The sequence below is a fragment of the Bison bison genome, unplaced genomic scaffold (assembly GCF_000754665.1).
Source record: "Bison bison bison isolate TAMUID 2011002044 unplaced genomic scaffold, Bison_UMD1.0 scf7180017864171, whole genome shotgun sequence".
Taxonomy (NCBI): Eukaryota; Metazoa; Chordata; class Mammalia; order Artiodactyla; family Bovidae; genus Bison; species Bison bison.
In genome coordinates this window covers 5,787,666-5,804,898 of record NW_011494743.1, presented here as the reverse complement: position 1 = coordinate 5,804,898, position 17,233 = coordinate 5,787,666, and the positions used below count along the sequence as shown (strand labels likewise).

Sequence of the window (17,233 nt, the reverse complement as noted above, 5' to 3'; positions counted from 1 at the left end):
GCCCGCATCCCCGTGCCCCGCCCCGGAGCTGGCCGAGTGCGGCGCCCGCGGATCCCCGCGCCCAGGTTCTCTCGTACGGTGCTTTCTTCACTAAAGGTGTTTTCCTTTTTCAAAGGAATCTGGAGATCTGGCGCAGCAAGGGGATTTCTTGCTAAAACTGCAGCCGTACAATAGAATGGGGATATTGTTGTCTGTAGAGAAAGGGCATCGGGGTAAGGAAGGAGGAGCAGTGCCGTTCCCGAGGGACAGCTAGAATTTTTCAGATTGGAAAACCTCCGTTCTTTTCCATAGTCATCGCCTGTTGATTCCTTTCTGGACCGTTTTACAAAACCCTTCCTTCCGTTTGCTTGGACTTGGGATCCAGGAAAGTGACAGCCTTTTATCCTGAGTAGGGTTTCTGGAGCTGTGCTGTTCTTAACACTTGGGTCAGGTAAAATTCGGTAGCTGTATAGTGAGTTCGGTTCAAGTCCAGTATTTGGAGGGGTGAGGGGGGATTTAGCAGTAGGGTTCTTCAGCTTCTGGACGTCTAAGGGTATAGGATTTTTCACACTATCTAGTTACTTTCCCCCGTTCCATTTAATTGAGTACATTTTCACAATCTTAGGAGCAGGTGGTAAAGCTGACTTAATGCGTTTCACGTTTTATGGTGAAAGGTGAAGCGTGGCTAGCAGGTAATAGAACTGCAAATGTTCCGCGTCTTGATCAGATTCCACCTGATTCCTATCAAACACCAGCTGCCTCAGTTTGGGTTCCTTGTATGGGGTTGAGGCGCTAGTCCCAAATCAGTCTAATTTATCAGAATGTGTATCAGTGTACTTTAAAGCCTGAGGTTGTCAAGGCTTATGTAATCAGTTTGTTAATTTATAATCTTGTTACATTGCTGTCCAGATTTATAAAATCATTCCCTTAAGGAAATCTGTCCTCAACGTCTGCTTAAATATTTTTCTTGGAATTGGATTCCTGAAGAGGAATGTACTGTACTAGTGGTGATTAAAGCAAACTAATTAGACAAGTTTCTTTAAAAAAAAAAAAAAAATCACGTTCTTTTATTCGACCAATTGTCTCTAGTAGGAAAACAGATGACATTCCCATTCTGCAGAACTAAAAATGAGAGAAATGACATTCCCAAGGTCACTTATTGAGTCAAGTCACTTACTGAAGCAGTATGGTAATTGAAAGTCAGGTGCATTGAGTTAACTTTTCTGATTTCTCCATGTTTAAGGTTTTCCTGGCAGGGAACTTTGCCACCTTTCTATTTTTTCTTTAATTTGCAGTTTTGTTTTTTTTTTAAATCGTTTTCTTTAGTATAGAAAAGTTACTTTCACTGTATTTTTTTTTTTCTCTGCTCTTCTGAGTAAGTTTTTCTGTATTATTGCAGTAAGATCCGTTGTAGAAAACATACAAGGACTGAGAAGTTACATAATTTTTATTTTTCTAGAACAGAAGTATACATTGGGCTGTTAAGGTTCAAATGTAATCCCATAATCCTAAAATTAGGGCTTTTGAATGTCCGTATTAGGATCGAAGGGCTTTCAGATATTTCTACTGGTTGCAGGAAATATTGTGTGTCTAAACTTTACTATGGGTGTTTCATACAGAAAGTGAAACTAAATAGAAGGAAAAAAAAACTATTTGGGGAGCTATTGAGCAGCCCAGGTTCTAAGCATTGGTATAAATAAGGCTTGGTTGCTTCTCTGAAGCAGGTTTTCTGAGCTTAAGAATTCATTACACTGCCCAGGAAAAAGGTACACTTTCCACATGGTCAGAATTTTAGGAATTAAAAACATAGATGAGGAACTCTAAAGAATTGATTTTACTGCATGCCAGCTGTTGGCTTAACCACCAAAATTTAGAGTTTATAGCCAAGATGCTGTTATAAGAAAACTAATTATTCAGAATATAGATACTTCCCTGTGTGTGTGTGTGTGTGTGTGTGTGTGTGTGTATGCAAGACTATTCTTAGAGCAATTTAGGTGGAAGAATCGAGTGGTTTGTAGCAGTTTTGAAGGTAAACTAAACTTCTGATCATTTATTCATGGAGCCTTTGTCTACTTTGGGGGCCCTGGGTTAGAGGGTGGCAACAGAAAAGTGAATAAAAATGAGATCCTGTCTTTCAGGCTCTTGTGAATTACATTTACATGGAGGTAAACAATGACAGTAGGGTCAAATGCTGTGATGAGGCAGAGGCAAAACCCCTGGGCAGGGAGTCACCCCTGGGCAATTGGACTGGGGAATGCCTCACAGAGAAGGCGATGGTTGAACCAGTCTTGGACAGGTAGAGTTCCTAGGCAGAGCAAAGGGGAAAGGGCTCCAAGGGTTTAGGGAGGTTGAAAAGACAAGGTCAGATGGTGGAGGAAGGATTTAGATCCAAGTGGGTGAAAGGAAGCCTAGGGGGTAGAGACAGTGCAGCTGTTTTTGTTTTTTTTTAAGGCTGTAGAAAGGAAGGGGGCAAAGAAGGGCAGTAGGTTTGGGTTTGAAGGGGAGGATATGTTTGGGTATTTTGTTTTAGTTTGGGAAGGGCCAGTATAAAACCTCTCATTTAATGACCTCATGAGTGAGCGCTGAAAATGTGTTGTCTGGTCCGGATAATCTGGAGCTGCATTATTCTCACTGCAGACCATTTCCTCATCTTGTTCTCCTGTATATCTGCTTTGGGTTGAGGCCTTCCATCCCGTGGGAAACCATTTCTTGCTGGTGGAAGGGGAGGAACCTGACTAAAGAGGATTCCTGCTCTACCTTCCCTGAATGTTTATTTCTCTGCTGTTACTTCCAGAGCCTTCTGAGATTCTCCTTTGGCACTTCCAGCGTTTGGCCTCCGCTCAGGTAGGCTCTTTCCTGACCACGCAGGCCTCTCTCCCTCTCCTTACTGGTTGTGTCCTCTTACCCACACTGCTGCCCCATGACTACAGCAGTTGCTTCAGAGTTGGAGGGCGCTGGCTGCCCATGTACCATGTTGCTTTCTGTTCTGGAGTGTCTCCAGGCTCAAAGCAAGATTAGTGGGAAGGGTGTCTGTCTGGATGTCCAAACACGCAACCCCTTAACTACACGTGGGCCTGAAATGTGATGGAAGTTACGAAATCACAGAAATGTAGGTTACAGGACATGTAACTGGTCAAACATAGCATAACTGGCCTCAGTTTCTCAGTTGTTGTCACGCGGTTACCTGTCTCAAACCTAGAAGACTGTCAGCTCCTTGGAGGCAGAGATGCCTCCTCTTTGATTGCTGTATCCCCAGACCAGTGTTAGGCCTCATACGTAGTCAGTATACCCAAGAAATGTCCTGGTGAAGAAATGTGAAAAACCTGAACTGTAGTTTGCTGCCCATTAATGGATACCATACCCATTGTATCCAAATGGGTTGGATAGAAATTGCTTCCCATTCATAGAATCCCAGAGCTAGAGGCAGATCTTCCACTCTATAATAGAAAGCGGTAGATGCTCAGGGAATGTTTGTTGCCGTCCTGTATTCCCGGTGTGAGTCAATGCCCCACCTGCTAGCACTCTCCACTAGAGTCATTCCAGATTCCCGTCTTTGCTTTGCCCCCTGTGCATTGAGTTTCTGGATTCTGCCTCCTAAGCGCGTCTCCGCCATTCCATCCTCCTCACCACTGCCCAGATTCAGGCTGCCCTCACTTTTAAGTCTTTAATCATTTTTCTGGAGGCATTTTTCACTAGTCTCCTCACCTGTGTTCAGGCTCTATTCTTGCCCTTCCAATCTGATCTTCACTTTGCTACCAGAGTGGTTTGTTCAGCTGTCATCTCTGATTGCCATTCCCGTGCTCAGGATTCTTCTTTGGCTTCTTAGTGCCAGCTTTCATTTGTTCACTTAATAAAGTGTATCTATATATTTCAGGCAGATGCTATACTCGGCGGGCCCAGGGATGCAGAGCTGAATAAAGCAGACATGTGTCTTACACAGGCTGAATTTATCGTGTAGTCTAGTGGGGGTTACAGATTATTAATCACATAATCACAGAAATAATTCTGTAACCACAACTGTGACACAGGCCATGATGGAAGAGGGCATAGTGCTGTGAGAGGGCACAGGAGCTGGTGTGCAGGAGTATAGCAGGGCAGGGAGAGGCAGTGGTCTGGATGGTGGCCTGTGTGCTGGCCCTGAAACATGGCTGGCCAGGTGTGAGCAGCATCCGCTCATATGCATGGGACACAAGGACCTTCGGGAGTCCGGTCCTTCCCTGCCTCTCTCTCCCCTTGTCTCATACCCTGTGCTCTGTGCGTGTTACTGTCCCAGTCACACTAAGGCCACTTTTCCACCTCAGCCAATTTCAGTTCTTATCTTAAACAAAATAATTTCTCTGAGATGCCTCCTGTGAGCTCCCAAAGGCAGATTTAGGGGAAAGAACCCCTCTTCCAGCCTTCCTGTCCCTGTGAGAGGTGTAAGCAGTGCAGGGCAGTGGCCTTCCTGTTGTATCCAGTACAGGCCTCAGTACAGGCTACAGTACAGGGGTGGTGTTCTGGGCCAGAGAAGGGTGAGGATAAGGGTGTCGGAGTAAGATGGGGAACTAAGTATACAACTCCTCTCAGATGTCAAACTCTCTGAAAGGGAAGCCAGTTGTGAAAAGCTGGGGGGGGAGAAATCTGGGGTGATTATAATCCCACTGACACATTGCTGATGTGTATTATCGCCTTTTGCCTTCATAATTGTCCCAGGTGGTGCTTATCTTTGTGTTATAGACAAAGACATGCCTGTTGACAGAAGCGGAGTATCTCCTTGGGCTCCAGATCCTATGGTACTCGTTTATGCTATGATGCTGCTCCTCATATTTGCTGAGTAAATGAATTTTGATAATTTTTAATGTGCACCTCTGTGGTTTAGACAACGAGAAAATTTGGCTCTGTGTCACTTTGAAATGTGACGCTTAGGTTGCTGTCCCAGCTCTTCTCTGATGTTCCCTCCCCTTCTATGTACAGACTTATCTCTTAGGTCATTATATTATTTTCATATTGCATAGGTAGGGAAATGTTTAAATAGTATATCTAAGTGGGTTTAATATTTAGACACGTTGGTTCTTTTGTATTAAGGAGAGTACACTTTAGGTAATGTAGGTTTCACTCAGTATAATGTATGTAGGTAAAGTTCATTTTAGATCTAGGACACTATACTAACAAATATTCATTGGATAAATTATGAAGCTTAGAGTGTGCCATATTTATGGGTCTCTTAAATAGTCCAAAATTATGAAGCTTAGAGTGTGCCATATTTATGGGTCTCTTAAATAGTCCAAATATTGCACAATAATTTTTTTTAATAGTGGACGAAAGTTAAGCGATTGAATTTAAGAGTTCTGCTTTGTGTTCTATCTCATTTTCTGCAGGTTAAACAATTCTCTTTATTGGTATAAAGTATTACGAGTACTACTGAAGACATGTAGAATGACAATACTCAATCTAGTGTTTCAAGGCATGATCTGATCCTTTGTTCTCCTCTTTTATGAGTATTTGCTAATCCTCTTGTGAAGGAAAATGCTTTGTTAGAAACAAATGGAGAGAATGTAATTTGCAAAGTACATTAAAATTGCAGTTTGGGTAAGGATAAATTTTTTAAAGCAGAAGATAGAGCCTTCTTAAATTGTACTTAAATGATTTGCTTGGTGTTGACTGTTCTGTGCCATTGGGGAGAAATCTTGCCATAACAAAATTGTATACAAACTGTAAAGATGGAAGTTTTTCCCAAGGTGCCATTGCATTTTTAGATGACCAGTAATTCTCAGTCTGTCTTTTGAATGGTTATTTGCCTGTTGTTTCCTTTCTCAAAGTGTAGTTTCTAAACATTTCAAAAAGTTTTTAGTGGAACTGTTTGTTAATAATGTTTATTAGGTGAGTCCTTGGTGTCGCTCTTGTTAGTTGATGGCTGGATCAGGTAACTCGGCATGGCGCGTCAGAATTGGAGGAAAAGCAGAATTGTCAGAATAGATTTATTTTAGTGCTGCTGTTTTCCTGGGAATGAGAAAGGCCCGGATCAAAGTGGGGAGGCACTGTATTATTGCAGGAAAAAATACAGGGCTCAGGAGTCAGCTCAGGCAGCCCTTACCTGGACGTAGGACTGTGGCATAGAAGACTTGATCCTGTTTGGCCTTCCTTTCTGTTCCATAGATGGGGTGTGATACTTCCATCACATTCCTGATGGTAAGGAATAAACTACAGAACAGATGTAAAGAATTCAGTGCATACATAGATTCCCAGTAGTTAAATTGTTTATTCTTTTTTTTTAATTGTTTACTTTTTGAAACCTGCATTAAAACAAAAGTAAACTTCTCAGATGGGCAGTTGTGGCAGTGAAAGATATTGTTAAAACTTGAAATGAGACAATGAAAAGAAATGTCAACTGTGGTTTTGCTATAAGACTCATTTCTATATAAACCTGTAAACCTGTTTAGTTATAAGTTAGTAGGTTTTTAGGAAAGTAGTATGGGTAATGAGAGAATCCAGTAAGTCAAAACAAAAATCGATATTTTATGGAATCTTAAGGTGAACAGTGAACTTTTATAATTGGTCTAAATTTTCTAATGACCTTATTCTTCTGTTGCTTTCATGTTAAAAACCTAGAATTTTCCTTCCTTTTGAGGCCTCACATCAGCTCTGTGATGTGAAGCTCCTTCTGTGCATTTTTAATTCTTTGATGACACTTGAATTAATCTAAAGTACAGTTGGAAGGGACTGTGGTGAATTTAGTCTAGCAAGTTTTCCATTGATGTTGAGAGACTGAGAGTTCATCACAGTTCCCTAAATGGTGAAGCTCTAGGTAGCTTTCAGGATCAGCCTTCCTAACCCTGTTATATTTATAATCTCACTTCTGCCCGCTGGCCTGACTTCACCCACCCCACCACGTGTACTCTGCTGTCCATTTCTCCTGTTTCCAGAAAGGGTGTCCCACTGCTCCTGGTGAGGGCTAAGGCCTGATCTGTGGGCTGCCCCATCCTTGGGTGTCCTGCCTTTAGTATCCTTTGCTCTTCCTTTGACATAACTTGCCCAAGTTTTCTAAGTAACTAAGTCATGTCCAACTCTTTGCAGCCCCATGGACTGCAGCACGCCAGGCTTCCCTGGCCATCACTGCCTCCCTCAGTTTGCTCAGACTCATGTCTACTGAGATGGTGATGCCATCCAACCATCTCGTATAATTATCTTTTTGTGTGTAGATAACTTATTTGTAAGATTCTCAAGGACTAGGGGACTGTATTGTCCCCCGCAATTTATCCCCCACAATTAGGGCTGAAATATTTGCTAATAAAAAATTAGACTCAGTGTTCCTTCCTTAGCCTGAAGGAATTGCATACTTTGTCCCTCAAAGGAGGCAGAATATTTCATTGAGTATGTCTGTTTATTAAGATTATATAAATATATATATTTCAGGGAAGTTGGTTTATTTCATTGGTGTCAGTTGAAAAGTAAATTGAATGAATAATTATGTACAGAAATTCAAAATTTTAGTAACCTCTGCCTTTCCTAGGTTATAAAGGCAGCACATATTCACTGCTAAAAATTTGAAAAGAACAGAAAAGTATAAAGAGAAAAAAAAGCTGTAATTTTAACATTTTTTAAAAAGTATATATGCAGACAGATTATATGTTTTAAAAAAATCTGGGATCCCGTGCCATGAAATTGAGTGTGTGAATTTTACTTAACATTTTATTGTGACAATTTCCCATGAGATTGAATAGATTCAAAATATACCAGCAGAGTGTTGTGTTAGGTGTACCATTTTCTTACTGTAGACCTTTTGGTTATTTCTGATCTTTTTTTTTTTTTTCAAATATAAATGTCCCTGAACGTTGTGACTAGGTATTTGTCTGTTTCTTTAAGACATAAATCTATTAGTAAGATTATTAAATCAAGGATATTAATTATTTTAAGGCTTTTAATACAGGTATTGCCAAATTGCTTTTCAGAAAAGTAATCTGTGGTGCCAGCAGTATGAGAAAATTCCCAAATGCTTCTGCCTTTTAAGTCAAAATCAGTGAAATATTAGGTGCCGATATTTTTGTTCATGGATTAGTTTTTTTTTTTTCTTTTCTGACATTCTTTTTTGAGCACTTTTTCATGACCATCTTTGTCACATCAGCAGCAGGGGGTATAAAAAAGATGATACGGAGTTAAAATGAATTTTGACAGTATTAATAAAAGCTCTGGAAGAGAGATTTAGATTAAATTTTTTAAATGCTCCATAGATTCCACCTTACATTCTGTTTTCCTGGCAAAGGAGCAATTGTGGGTTAGCTTTATTTATTTTGGAATAATTTCTGGATGCTAACTTGTGCTTAAATCATTATTTATTATGTGGGCACTTTATACCAGAGCTGTCACCATACTAATTTTTAAAGACTCATTTACCCTCAGGTAGAAATGGTGACATGCCTAGCATTTTTCAGCACTTTAACGAGAGGCAGTTCTGTTGAAGAATTTGAACTTATTAGCTGTGCTGCTGGTCAAGGTTTTGTGGCTTGGATGTTAACCCCTTTCTCTCTACAAACGCTAAGTGCTACTTTCCATCAGTTAATAGATTGTCTGACTCCTCCTTTCATTCAAATCCCTGGAATATAGCTTGCTCTATTTAGGGAAAATAAAGATTTCTTAAACCAGCACTTTAAGGGATAGGTCTGCGTTGGCAACCCAGTCGCTGACTTGAGAGACTAGAGCAGACTTTTCAGCCTGGCGTTCCTGGTTACCTCCAGTGGCCCTGAGTCCATTAAAATTGACTGCCAGGAAGAAAACTTTGAGGACATACTTTAGTAAACAGTTACTTTACCTTCCCTTGACAAATGCTTTATTAGACATTTGGAGGTACGTTTTTGCCAATCGGGCCATTTCTCATAATAAATGATTGAAAGCTTCTAATTTGCAGTTTCTGTCTTGATTCTATCCAGTGGCTACAGGCTGATTGTGATACCCACATAGTAATAGACACCCAGTCCAGTGAAGAACTCTAGATTCTTCCATAACTTGGGACCTGTTGACTTGTTTGTGATGGTTGCTTCTTCTTTTTTCTTTTTTTGGCCATGCTGTGAGACATGTGGGTTCTTAGTTCCCAGAGCAGAGATTGAACCCGGGCCCCCTGCATCGGAAGTGCCAGATCCTAACCGCTGGATGACCCTGGTTGCTTCATCCTTGTCTTATAGCCTATGTTAATTATGCCCAGGAGGAGTACCAGTCCAAAATTGCGGAGTACTGTCTACTTTGGATGAAAAGAACAGCAACGGTGACTGCCACTGGGATTGCGTTTCTGTTTGACTTGGAGGTGACTGATATTCCTGGAGGACTGAGTCTACTGCCTCCTTTTCGACCTATACTGTTTCTGTTCTAGGTATCTTTGAAATGTTAGCAGTGAGATCAGGGTGGCAATTTTCGTGAAACGTGCATTAGTTCCTCTACTTGAGTTGACTTTTCTCTAAACGTAGTTTAGTCTGACATTTCTTATGAGTAAGAGTTACAGTTTTCATATTTTTGCTGTTTGTGAAAGATACCAGATAATTTCCATGTATAAGAAGCTTAAATACAGTTTTAGCATCGTTGTATAAAAACTCATCTCTTAGCTGTCTATATTGGAGGGCGAGCACTGGCACAGATCATTTTTTGAGGCATGTAAATTATTTGGAAGGTTTTTCTGTGTTTGAATACTAGTGGTCTGGTTTAACAGGGGAAATTTATAATATCCCAAAGTGTAGAGAGGCTATGGAGTACCCTAATTTTTGCATATGGCCTTTTTTGTGTGACCTGCTTTCTCATGCGATGGCTTGCTTGGTAATGATGACCCACACGGAACCACCTTTGTTGAGCGTGCTGTGTGAGTTGGAGACACACTCCAGTGGTAAAGATGTCAGTGAAAAGCTAGAAGTGAGTTTTGACAAGAATAACAGGGTGCATTCCAAATTGACAGTAGGTTTAACAGAGGCTGGTTTTACAACTGTTTTCAGCAGCTTGCAAAATGTGTGTAGGGCCACCCACACTTCCTTCCTCTTCTCCAGCCACACCCGCACACTTCAGTTGCTTCTGCTCTCTTCAGTAAACTGGGAGAGCATCAGTGTATTCTTGCAACACATACCAGTACTTGTTTCTCAAACACGAATTTCCATGTTATAAACACCCTCGACTGGATGGTCTGTTTCATTTAGGTCCAGCCGCGTCATATCCATGTATGAGCAAATGCTATCATAAGTGAGAAGACCACTTTAGAATGGCCTGATTTAGGGCTCTTGCTGTTTTAAAAGATGTCATAATAGTTAATGTAGTCATTAAAAATGGTGATTTAGAAGAACAGAGTGCATGGAAAAAGTTCATCCTGTAGTAGAGGAAAAAGTAGTCCTGTGACCTCATATACAATAAGCTTTGTATAGAAGCCCAGGTGTAAAGAATGTAAACTTAAGCCTGAAGAGAGGCTATCCTTGATGAGATTATAGATGTTTTTTGTTTGTTTTTCATCTATGGTGCTTTTCTGTATTTTCCAGATTTTCTAAAGTGAACTTGTTTTGTGGAAATACTTAGAAAATGGTTGCAACTTCCCCTCATCCCCAGTGTGTATATGTGTGTGTGTGAGTGTTACCCCATTTTGTGTCTGGCATGTATTATACATAGAAAATAATTTGGAAGGCTGTGTCCAAAATGTTAACAGAGATTATCACAGAGGATAGAATAATGGATGATTTTTAAAAAAAATTTCCCCCCCTTTTTTTGGCCAGTATATATGTTCTGATTGTATTGTTTCTTACACTGCATAGATGTTTCTTTCATAATTGAAACAAAAATACTGAAAGGAAAGTAATTGGTCAGTTGAAAAAAGAAGAATATAAAGAAGAATATAAAGAAGATATAAAGTTATGTATAGAATGATCACACCTAGGGTTTGGGGGAGGACGGATACATGTATGAGTATGGCTGAGTCCCTTCACTGGTCACCTGAAACTGTCATAATATTGTTAATTGTCTGTATTCCCAATACAGAAGAAGAAGTTCAAAGAAAAAAGCAAATAGTTAGATTTTGTGGGGTGCTTTATTGAAAAATCATCAGACTTTGATACCCAACTAGAGATTAATTTCTTTACCAATCTATAGTATCCATTTGCAGTTTAACACACTTTAGGAAACCAAGCAGTCCACGACTCTGTGCGACCCCACGGACTGCAGCCTGCCAGGCTCCTCTGTTCATGGGATTCTCCAGGCAAGAATACTGGAGTGAGTGGGTTACCATTTCCTTCTCCGGGGGATCTTCCCAACCCAGGGATGGAACCTGGGTCTCCTGCACTGCAGGCAGATTCTTTACCTTCTGAGTCATAGGGAATTTTGTGAAAATAGAAGAGAGACGATAGCTCAGTAAATTCAGTCTCTTGAGGTAGAGGGGAAGACTGAAGGAATTTCTACCTGGGTGGAGGAGATTACTATCATCATGACCATGGTAGTGGTGGTAGCTAGTATTTACTGACTGCTCCCTCTGTGCCAGGCTTTATTTTAAACACTACCTTTATTAACTGATTTAATTCACCGCGACCTATGCCATGCTCCTGCTACTGATGTTTTCTAATGAGGAGACTGACCATACAGAGACGTCAGGTTTTTCTCAGGTCCAAGTGGCTAGTGGCTGGTAAGCTGGCATTCAGATCCAGTCATTAGCCTTAACAGAACCAGTCCTCAACCAAGCTGGACCATCACACTGCCTTGCCAGACTGTGGATGAAACTGTTGGAGAGAGAAGCAGGTGTGGGTAATGGGAGGAGCTATTGTATCTTACTTGGAGCTGAAGGAGCAGGTTGGCATCCCAGAGTTCACCTTTCTCTAGATGTGGGCCTGTGCCGTTGACTTTGCTTGGCCCTGTCTGTGTGAGCAACTGTCTGCATTGCTCTTCATCCCCTCATTCCCAGCAGTAAACTTGTTTTCACAGCCATCTTTCCTTCTTCCTCCTTTCATCTTTCCTACTTCCCCCAACCTCTTCACGTGCTCTTTTCCCAGAGCTCATACGAGCTTGAGCTTAATGATTACCTGGACTCACCTGTAGTATGTTGTATAAAGTGCCTTGGCCTAGTTTGAATGTTTAGAACTAGAAATTGTTAATACGATGTTCCAGTGTTGAGGAAAGGCCTGCAAGGCTGCCTTAGTTCCCTCCCTGTGTCCCGAGCTTAGGTATCAGTGATCCCCTCACATGCTCTTTGTTCCTGGAGTTTCTGTTTTACTGTCAGGTGGAAAGCCTCTAGTGCGGAGCTGTTGTGTGTGTCCCCCAGCGCTACTGTTGACTTTTGCTGGCCTTCTGGAGGACGGAGGGCTGGAGAGGTTGCCCTCCTCGGCTATTGGAGTGGGTATTTCATGAGCCAGAGAGGCTCCTGCAGGCATGTTGGGCTTTGAAGCCTGGCTGAGCAGCTTGGAGTCGCAGGCTGCTGCTTGTGGGGCAGGCGGAGCCTCCTGGTGCCTACCTTGCAGGTTCCTGGTGAGGATTCATCGCGTTGCGGATTCGTGCTCATTTCCCAGGAGGCATTTCAAAAACAGTGACTTTACTCTTCATTATTATAATTCCCTCCTCCTTCAAGTGGAATAATCCTTTTACTCTGTCTGCCTGAACCAATCTCCGTGTATCTGTTCACTGTGAAATCAGTTCAGTTCAGTAGCTCAGTTGTGTCTGATTCTTTGCGATCCCATGGACTGCAGCACGCCAGGTCTCCCTGTATTGACCAGCTGTCAGAGTTTATTCAGACTCATGTCCATTGAGTCGGTGATGCCATCCAACCACCTCATCCTCTGTTGTCCCCTCTCCTCCCACCTTCAGTCTTTCCCAGCATCAGGGTCTTTTCACTGTGAAATACCTGTTGCCTAAAGATTCCTTGAACGGGCTGTAGTTGACAGAGGGGAGAAAAATAATGGAAAACTGGGTCACTGAAAACAAATTCTCCATTTTTATTTGTCTGTCAAGTTAAAACAAATAGAACTAAACTAGTATCTTTCTGTTTTCTTTTAGGAAAAAGAAGCGACTAACAAAACACAGTGATAACAAGGATTACTCCACATGCAATTTGCAGGGTATGTCTTGGAGTTGGTACACAGTCGCCTTTACTTTACATAAGCCACATCTTAACATTCTACATTGGTGTTCAGAATGATTTTCAGGCATTGCAAGATCCTCAGATATCAAAAATGATTTAATTATTTCCTGTGTTAAGTTGCTCAGTTGTGTCTGACTCTTTGGGACCACATGGACTGTAGCCCGCCAGGCTCCACTGTCCATGGGGATTCTCCAGGCAAGAGTACTGGAGTTGGTTGCCATTTGCTCCTCCAGGGGATCTTCCCGACCCAGGGATTGAACCTGGGTCTCCTGTGTTGCAGATAGTTTCTTTACCGTCTGAGCCACCGGGGAAGCCTAATGGTTTCCTATACTAACTCAAAATACACTTGATAATATGATTAAACTATTTTAAAAAGTGTTGAATAACAAGGATATTTTTCCTTTCACATTTCAGTTATTTGTAACTTCCTGTTTTTTTGGTTTATAATTGTAGTTTGATAGACACTGAAAGTTACTCAGTCGTGTCCGACTCTGTGTGACCCCATGGATAGTCCATGGAATTCTCCAGGCCAGAATACTAGAGTGGGTAGCCTTTCCCTTCTCCAGGGGATCTTCCTAACCCTGCAGGAGACCTGGGTTCGATCCCTGGGTTGGGAAGATCCCTTGGAGAAGGGATAGGCTATGCACTCCAGTATTCTGGCCTAGAGAATTCCACGGATTGTATAGTTCCTGGGGTCGCAAAGAGTCTGACATGACTGAGCCACTTTCATTTCACTTCACTTTCAGACAATGAAAAAGGGATATGTGTATCCAGAAAAGTACCCAAAAAGTGAATTCTTTGATAGTGAAAGCAATTAGTCATTTTACTATAGGTAGCTTGTCATTAAGAAGATACCCTATGAGATTTTTCCCCATGAACTTATTAGTAGATTAAAAATTATTTCACTGTGCCCTTTTGCTAACCCACTTTTGGAAAGAGAAATGACAATGTGAATGGTGATTATCTGTGGGTGTCTGAGACCCTAAAAAAAAATCCTGCCCATATCTGTATATTCCTTTGTAATACATAAATCTTTAAAAAATAATTAAAATGTAAACCAACTGAAATGTGTTTATAAAGCCTTGATTTCTGTGCCACTTTCCAGGAATATATCTAAAGTGATAAATGAAAAAGTAAATATTATATAACTTGGGGGCAGCCTGAAGAAGTTTTTTTTGAAAGCTAAAGTTGCATATGTAAGCTTGTGCAATGGAAACATAAACTCAGGTAGAATTTTAAGAGTTATTACTGCCCTTATAATTAATCAAAGCTAAAGATTTAAATATAGTTTTCTGCCCCCTGGAGTTAGCTTAGAATTTTTGTTTTTGAAAATTAAATATGCTTAAATTAACTTTATTTTGGGGAACTACTATCCAAATAAAGAAAGATCTTTCCTCTTGGATTTTCCTGTTATCAATAAAATGAGCAGCTCAGATGACAAGGATAATACACAGTACAGAAGAAATTTGCTTTTTCTCTAAAGAGAAAGCCACATAAGCCGTATCTTAACAGTGCAGGTTTCTCATTTTTAAAAGTCTCAATAGAAATAGGATTTTGTTTCTGAAATTAATTTGCAGAAACAGTGTAGAACAGTGGTTAAAAGCACAGACTTTGGTGACTCTCAGCTCTTTAACACACTGGCCTTAGAGCCTAGGCCAAGTTACTCACTGGTTTTCTGCCTCAAAATGAGACTAATAATCCTATCTCTGGGGGCAGTTTTCAATTAAACAAAGCACTCAGAATTACTCTGAGGGTAATTTACAATTACAGAGAAGTTTGAGGTGGCCCCAGATATGTGATTCAGATCATTTTAGCCTGCATGGGAGAATGACTGTGAGAATATTTTTTTAACTTTCACGATATTATTACCCTAAATATAATATTGTTTAGAATGGTCATATGTTTATAAGAGGTCTGTGCTTTGAAATAAGAATTCAATTTGAACCTTCAGCACTTACCTGAAACACAATGCTTTCTTGGCTATAAAATGGGAATAATACTGACCTCTTAGGGTGGTTCAGATCCAATGACACAATCTAATCTGATTCAGTTTTTGCAGACATATATAGTGGGTTTTCAGTAAATGTTAACTGTTAGCTTTTCTTCTGTTCTTTTAAGCAAAAATGAGATTTAAAGGCATTTAATGCTAGTGCTTAAAAAAAAAACAACTTTTATGTACATACAGTTTAGATTTTTGGGATATTATCACCTAAGTAGGGTAACTGCTCTAAGTACTGTTAATAAAAAGTTACTGAAAATGTGAAACTGCATATGGGAGCATCAGAAAAGGCTTCACTGCATGGATTAATGTGCACTAATAGGAAAGATCTAGTCTTAGGAGACGGCTGTATTTTTCATGGGATTTGGTTATTCTATTTAATTTTGGTAAAAAAAAAAATAATAGTGTGAGTTTAGTCTCTGAGATTTAAAATGATGTCTTAATTTGTATAATAAACATTTAAAAATTTTTCTAAGTCAGGGTCATTTATAAGAACCTATTTCTGTATTTTAAGGTTTATACTATAAAGGTTAAGAATTTTAAACTCGCATATAAAATGAGGTTTTTAAAGCCAAATAATCTTTAACATGCAAATAGTTTAAATGCATGCTTGTGTGTTCTTGAAATGTATGCACATCGTGGTAGGTTTTGTTTGGGAGTTGGAAAACCATAATAGAAACAAGCATAACGGATAAGCACAAAGAATAAGTACCCATCAGTTAGCAAATATTAAAACACCTAATGTGTACCAGATACTGTTCTAGGTACTAGTGATGCAAGAGCAAACAATTTACTTGTAAATATTTTGAAAAAAGTTGCATTTCAAAATTTGAAACAATTTGATTACTTGTTCTATATAAAACACTGTTCTTGGCGTTAGCAGAGGGTAGAAATAAAACATGGAACCATAGAGTCCTCAAGAACCTTGAGGTCTCAGGATGAAGATGGTGTGTACTGTAGCCTATAAGATTAAGACTACCTGGGGTGGAGGTGTCTCAGGTGCTTTGGAGATACAGGGGAGGGAGGTAGATGAAAATACCCCAGAAAACCAAACTATACTCTTCTGGGAGAGTCAGAAGTCTTTACTGAAGGGATTTTATATTAAATAGTGCTGATTTTGGAATAGCAGGAAGAAGTTGTTGGTTTCTGTCCAAGTGTATATTTGTTGTGTTTTCCCTTTCTAGTCAGTCCCAGACTTCTTTTTTAAGATGCTAATTGAAATTACTTTTGGAAAATATTCTTCTTTAAGTGCTTTTTTAAAGCATATCAAACTTGCCAGTTTTCTTATGACATCACTGAAAAATTGTTTAAACTGATTAACTTTGTAACAGTTTGCAAAATAAAACGGCATTTAAATGATCAAGCTTTATAATGTAAACCCTAAATCTGTAAATAGGTAATTATAAATGCTCCTGACTGATTTTATGTCAAAATATATTTATTTCAAATTGAAACTATAAAAGGATAAGTCACAGAAAACTTAATTTTATTTCTCTTATTTTGTAGATGTCCATGACGATATTGAAAATGAATTCCTTATTTTCACCAGATATATGAGAAGATCCATTTTAAACAGTCTAAATATTTTTTCTCACGTCGGACCAGCATGGCAGGATTCAAGCGAGGGTATGATGGGAAGATTGCTGGATTATATGATCTGGATAAAACCTTGGGTCGAGGTCATTTTGCAGTGGTTAAACTTGCCAGGCATGTCTTTACAGGTGAAAAAGTGGCAGTAAAAGTTATTGACAAGACAAAATTGGACACACTAGCCACTGGTCATCTTTTCCAAGAGGTGAGATGCATGAAGCTCGTGCAGCACCCCAACATCGTGCGCCTTTACGAAGTGATCGACACCCAGACCAAACTTTATCTTATCCTGGAACTCGGGGATGGAGGAGACATGTTCGATTACATAATGAAGCATGAGGAGGGACTCAATGAAGACTTGGCCAAGAAGTACTTTGCTCAGATAGTTCACGCCATATCTTATTGCCATAAACTCCATGTGGTTCACAGAGACTTAAAACCTGAGAATGTGGTCTTCTTTGAAAAGCAAGGTCTTGTAAAGCTGACAGACTTTGGTTTCAGCAACAAATTTCAACCAGGGAAGAAGCTCACTACGAGCTGTGGCTCTCTCGCATATTCTGCCCCAGAAATTCTGCTTGGTGATGAGTACGATGCACCCGCAGTAGGTA

General features: G+C 40.1%; 1 protein-coding gene across 1 annotated transcript in view; it reads left to right on the top strand.

Moving 5' to 3' along the window:
* Nucleotides 1-17,233, top strand: part of SNRK (SNF related kinase) — a 66,429-nt gene that overhangs the window by 340 nt on the left and 48,856 nt on the right. Inside the window, 2 exon segments of the mRNA XM_010842157.1 lie at nucleotides 12,952-13,013; nucleotides 16,542-17,230. Coding sequence (XP_010840459.1) covers nucleotides 16,642-17,230 — 589 coding nt within the window. The 5' untranslated portion in view covers nucleotides 12,952-13,013; nucleotides 16,542-16,641.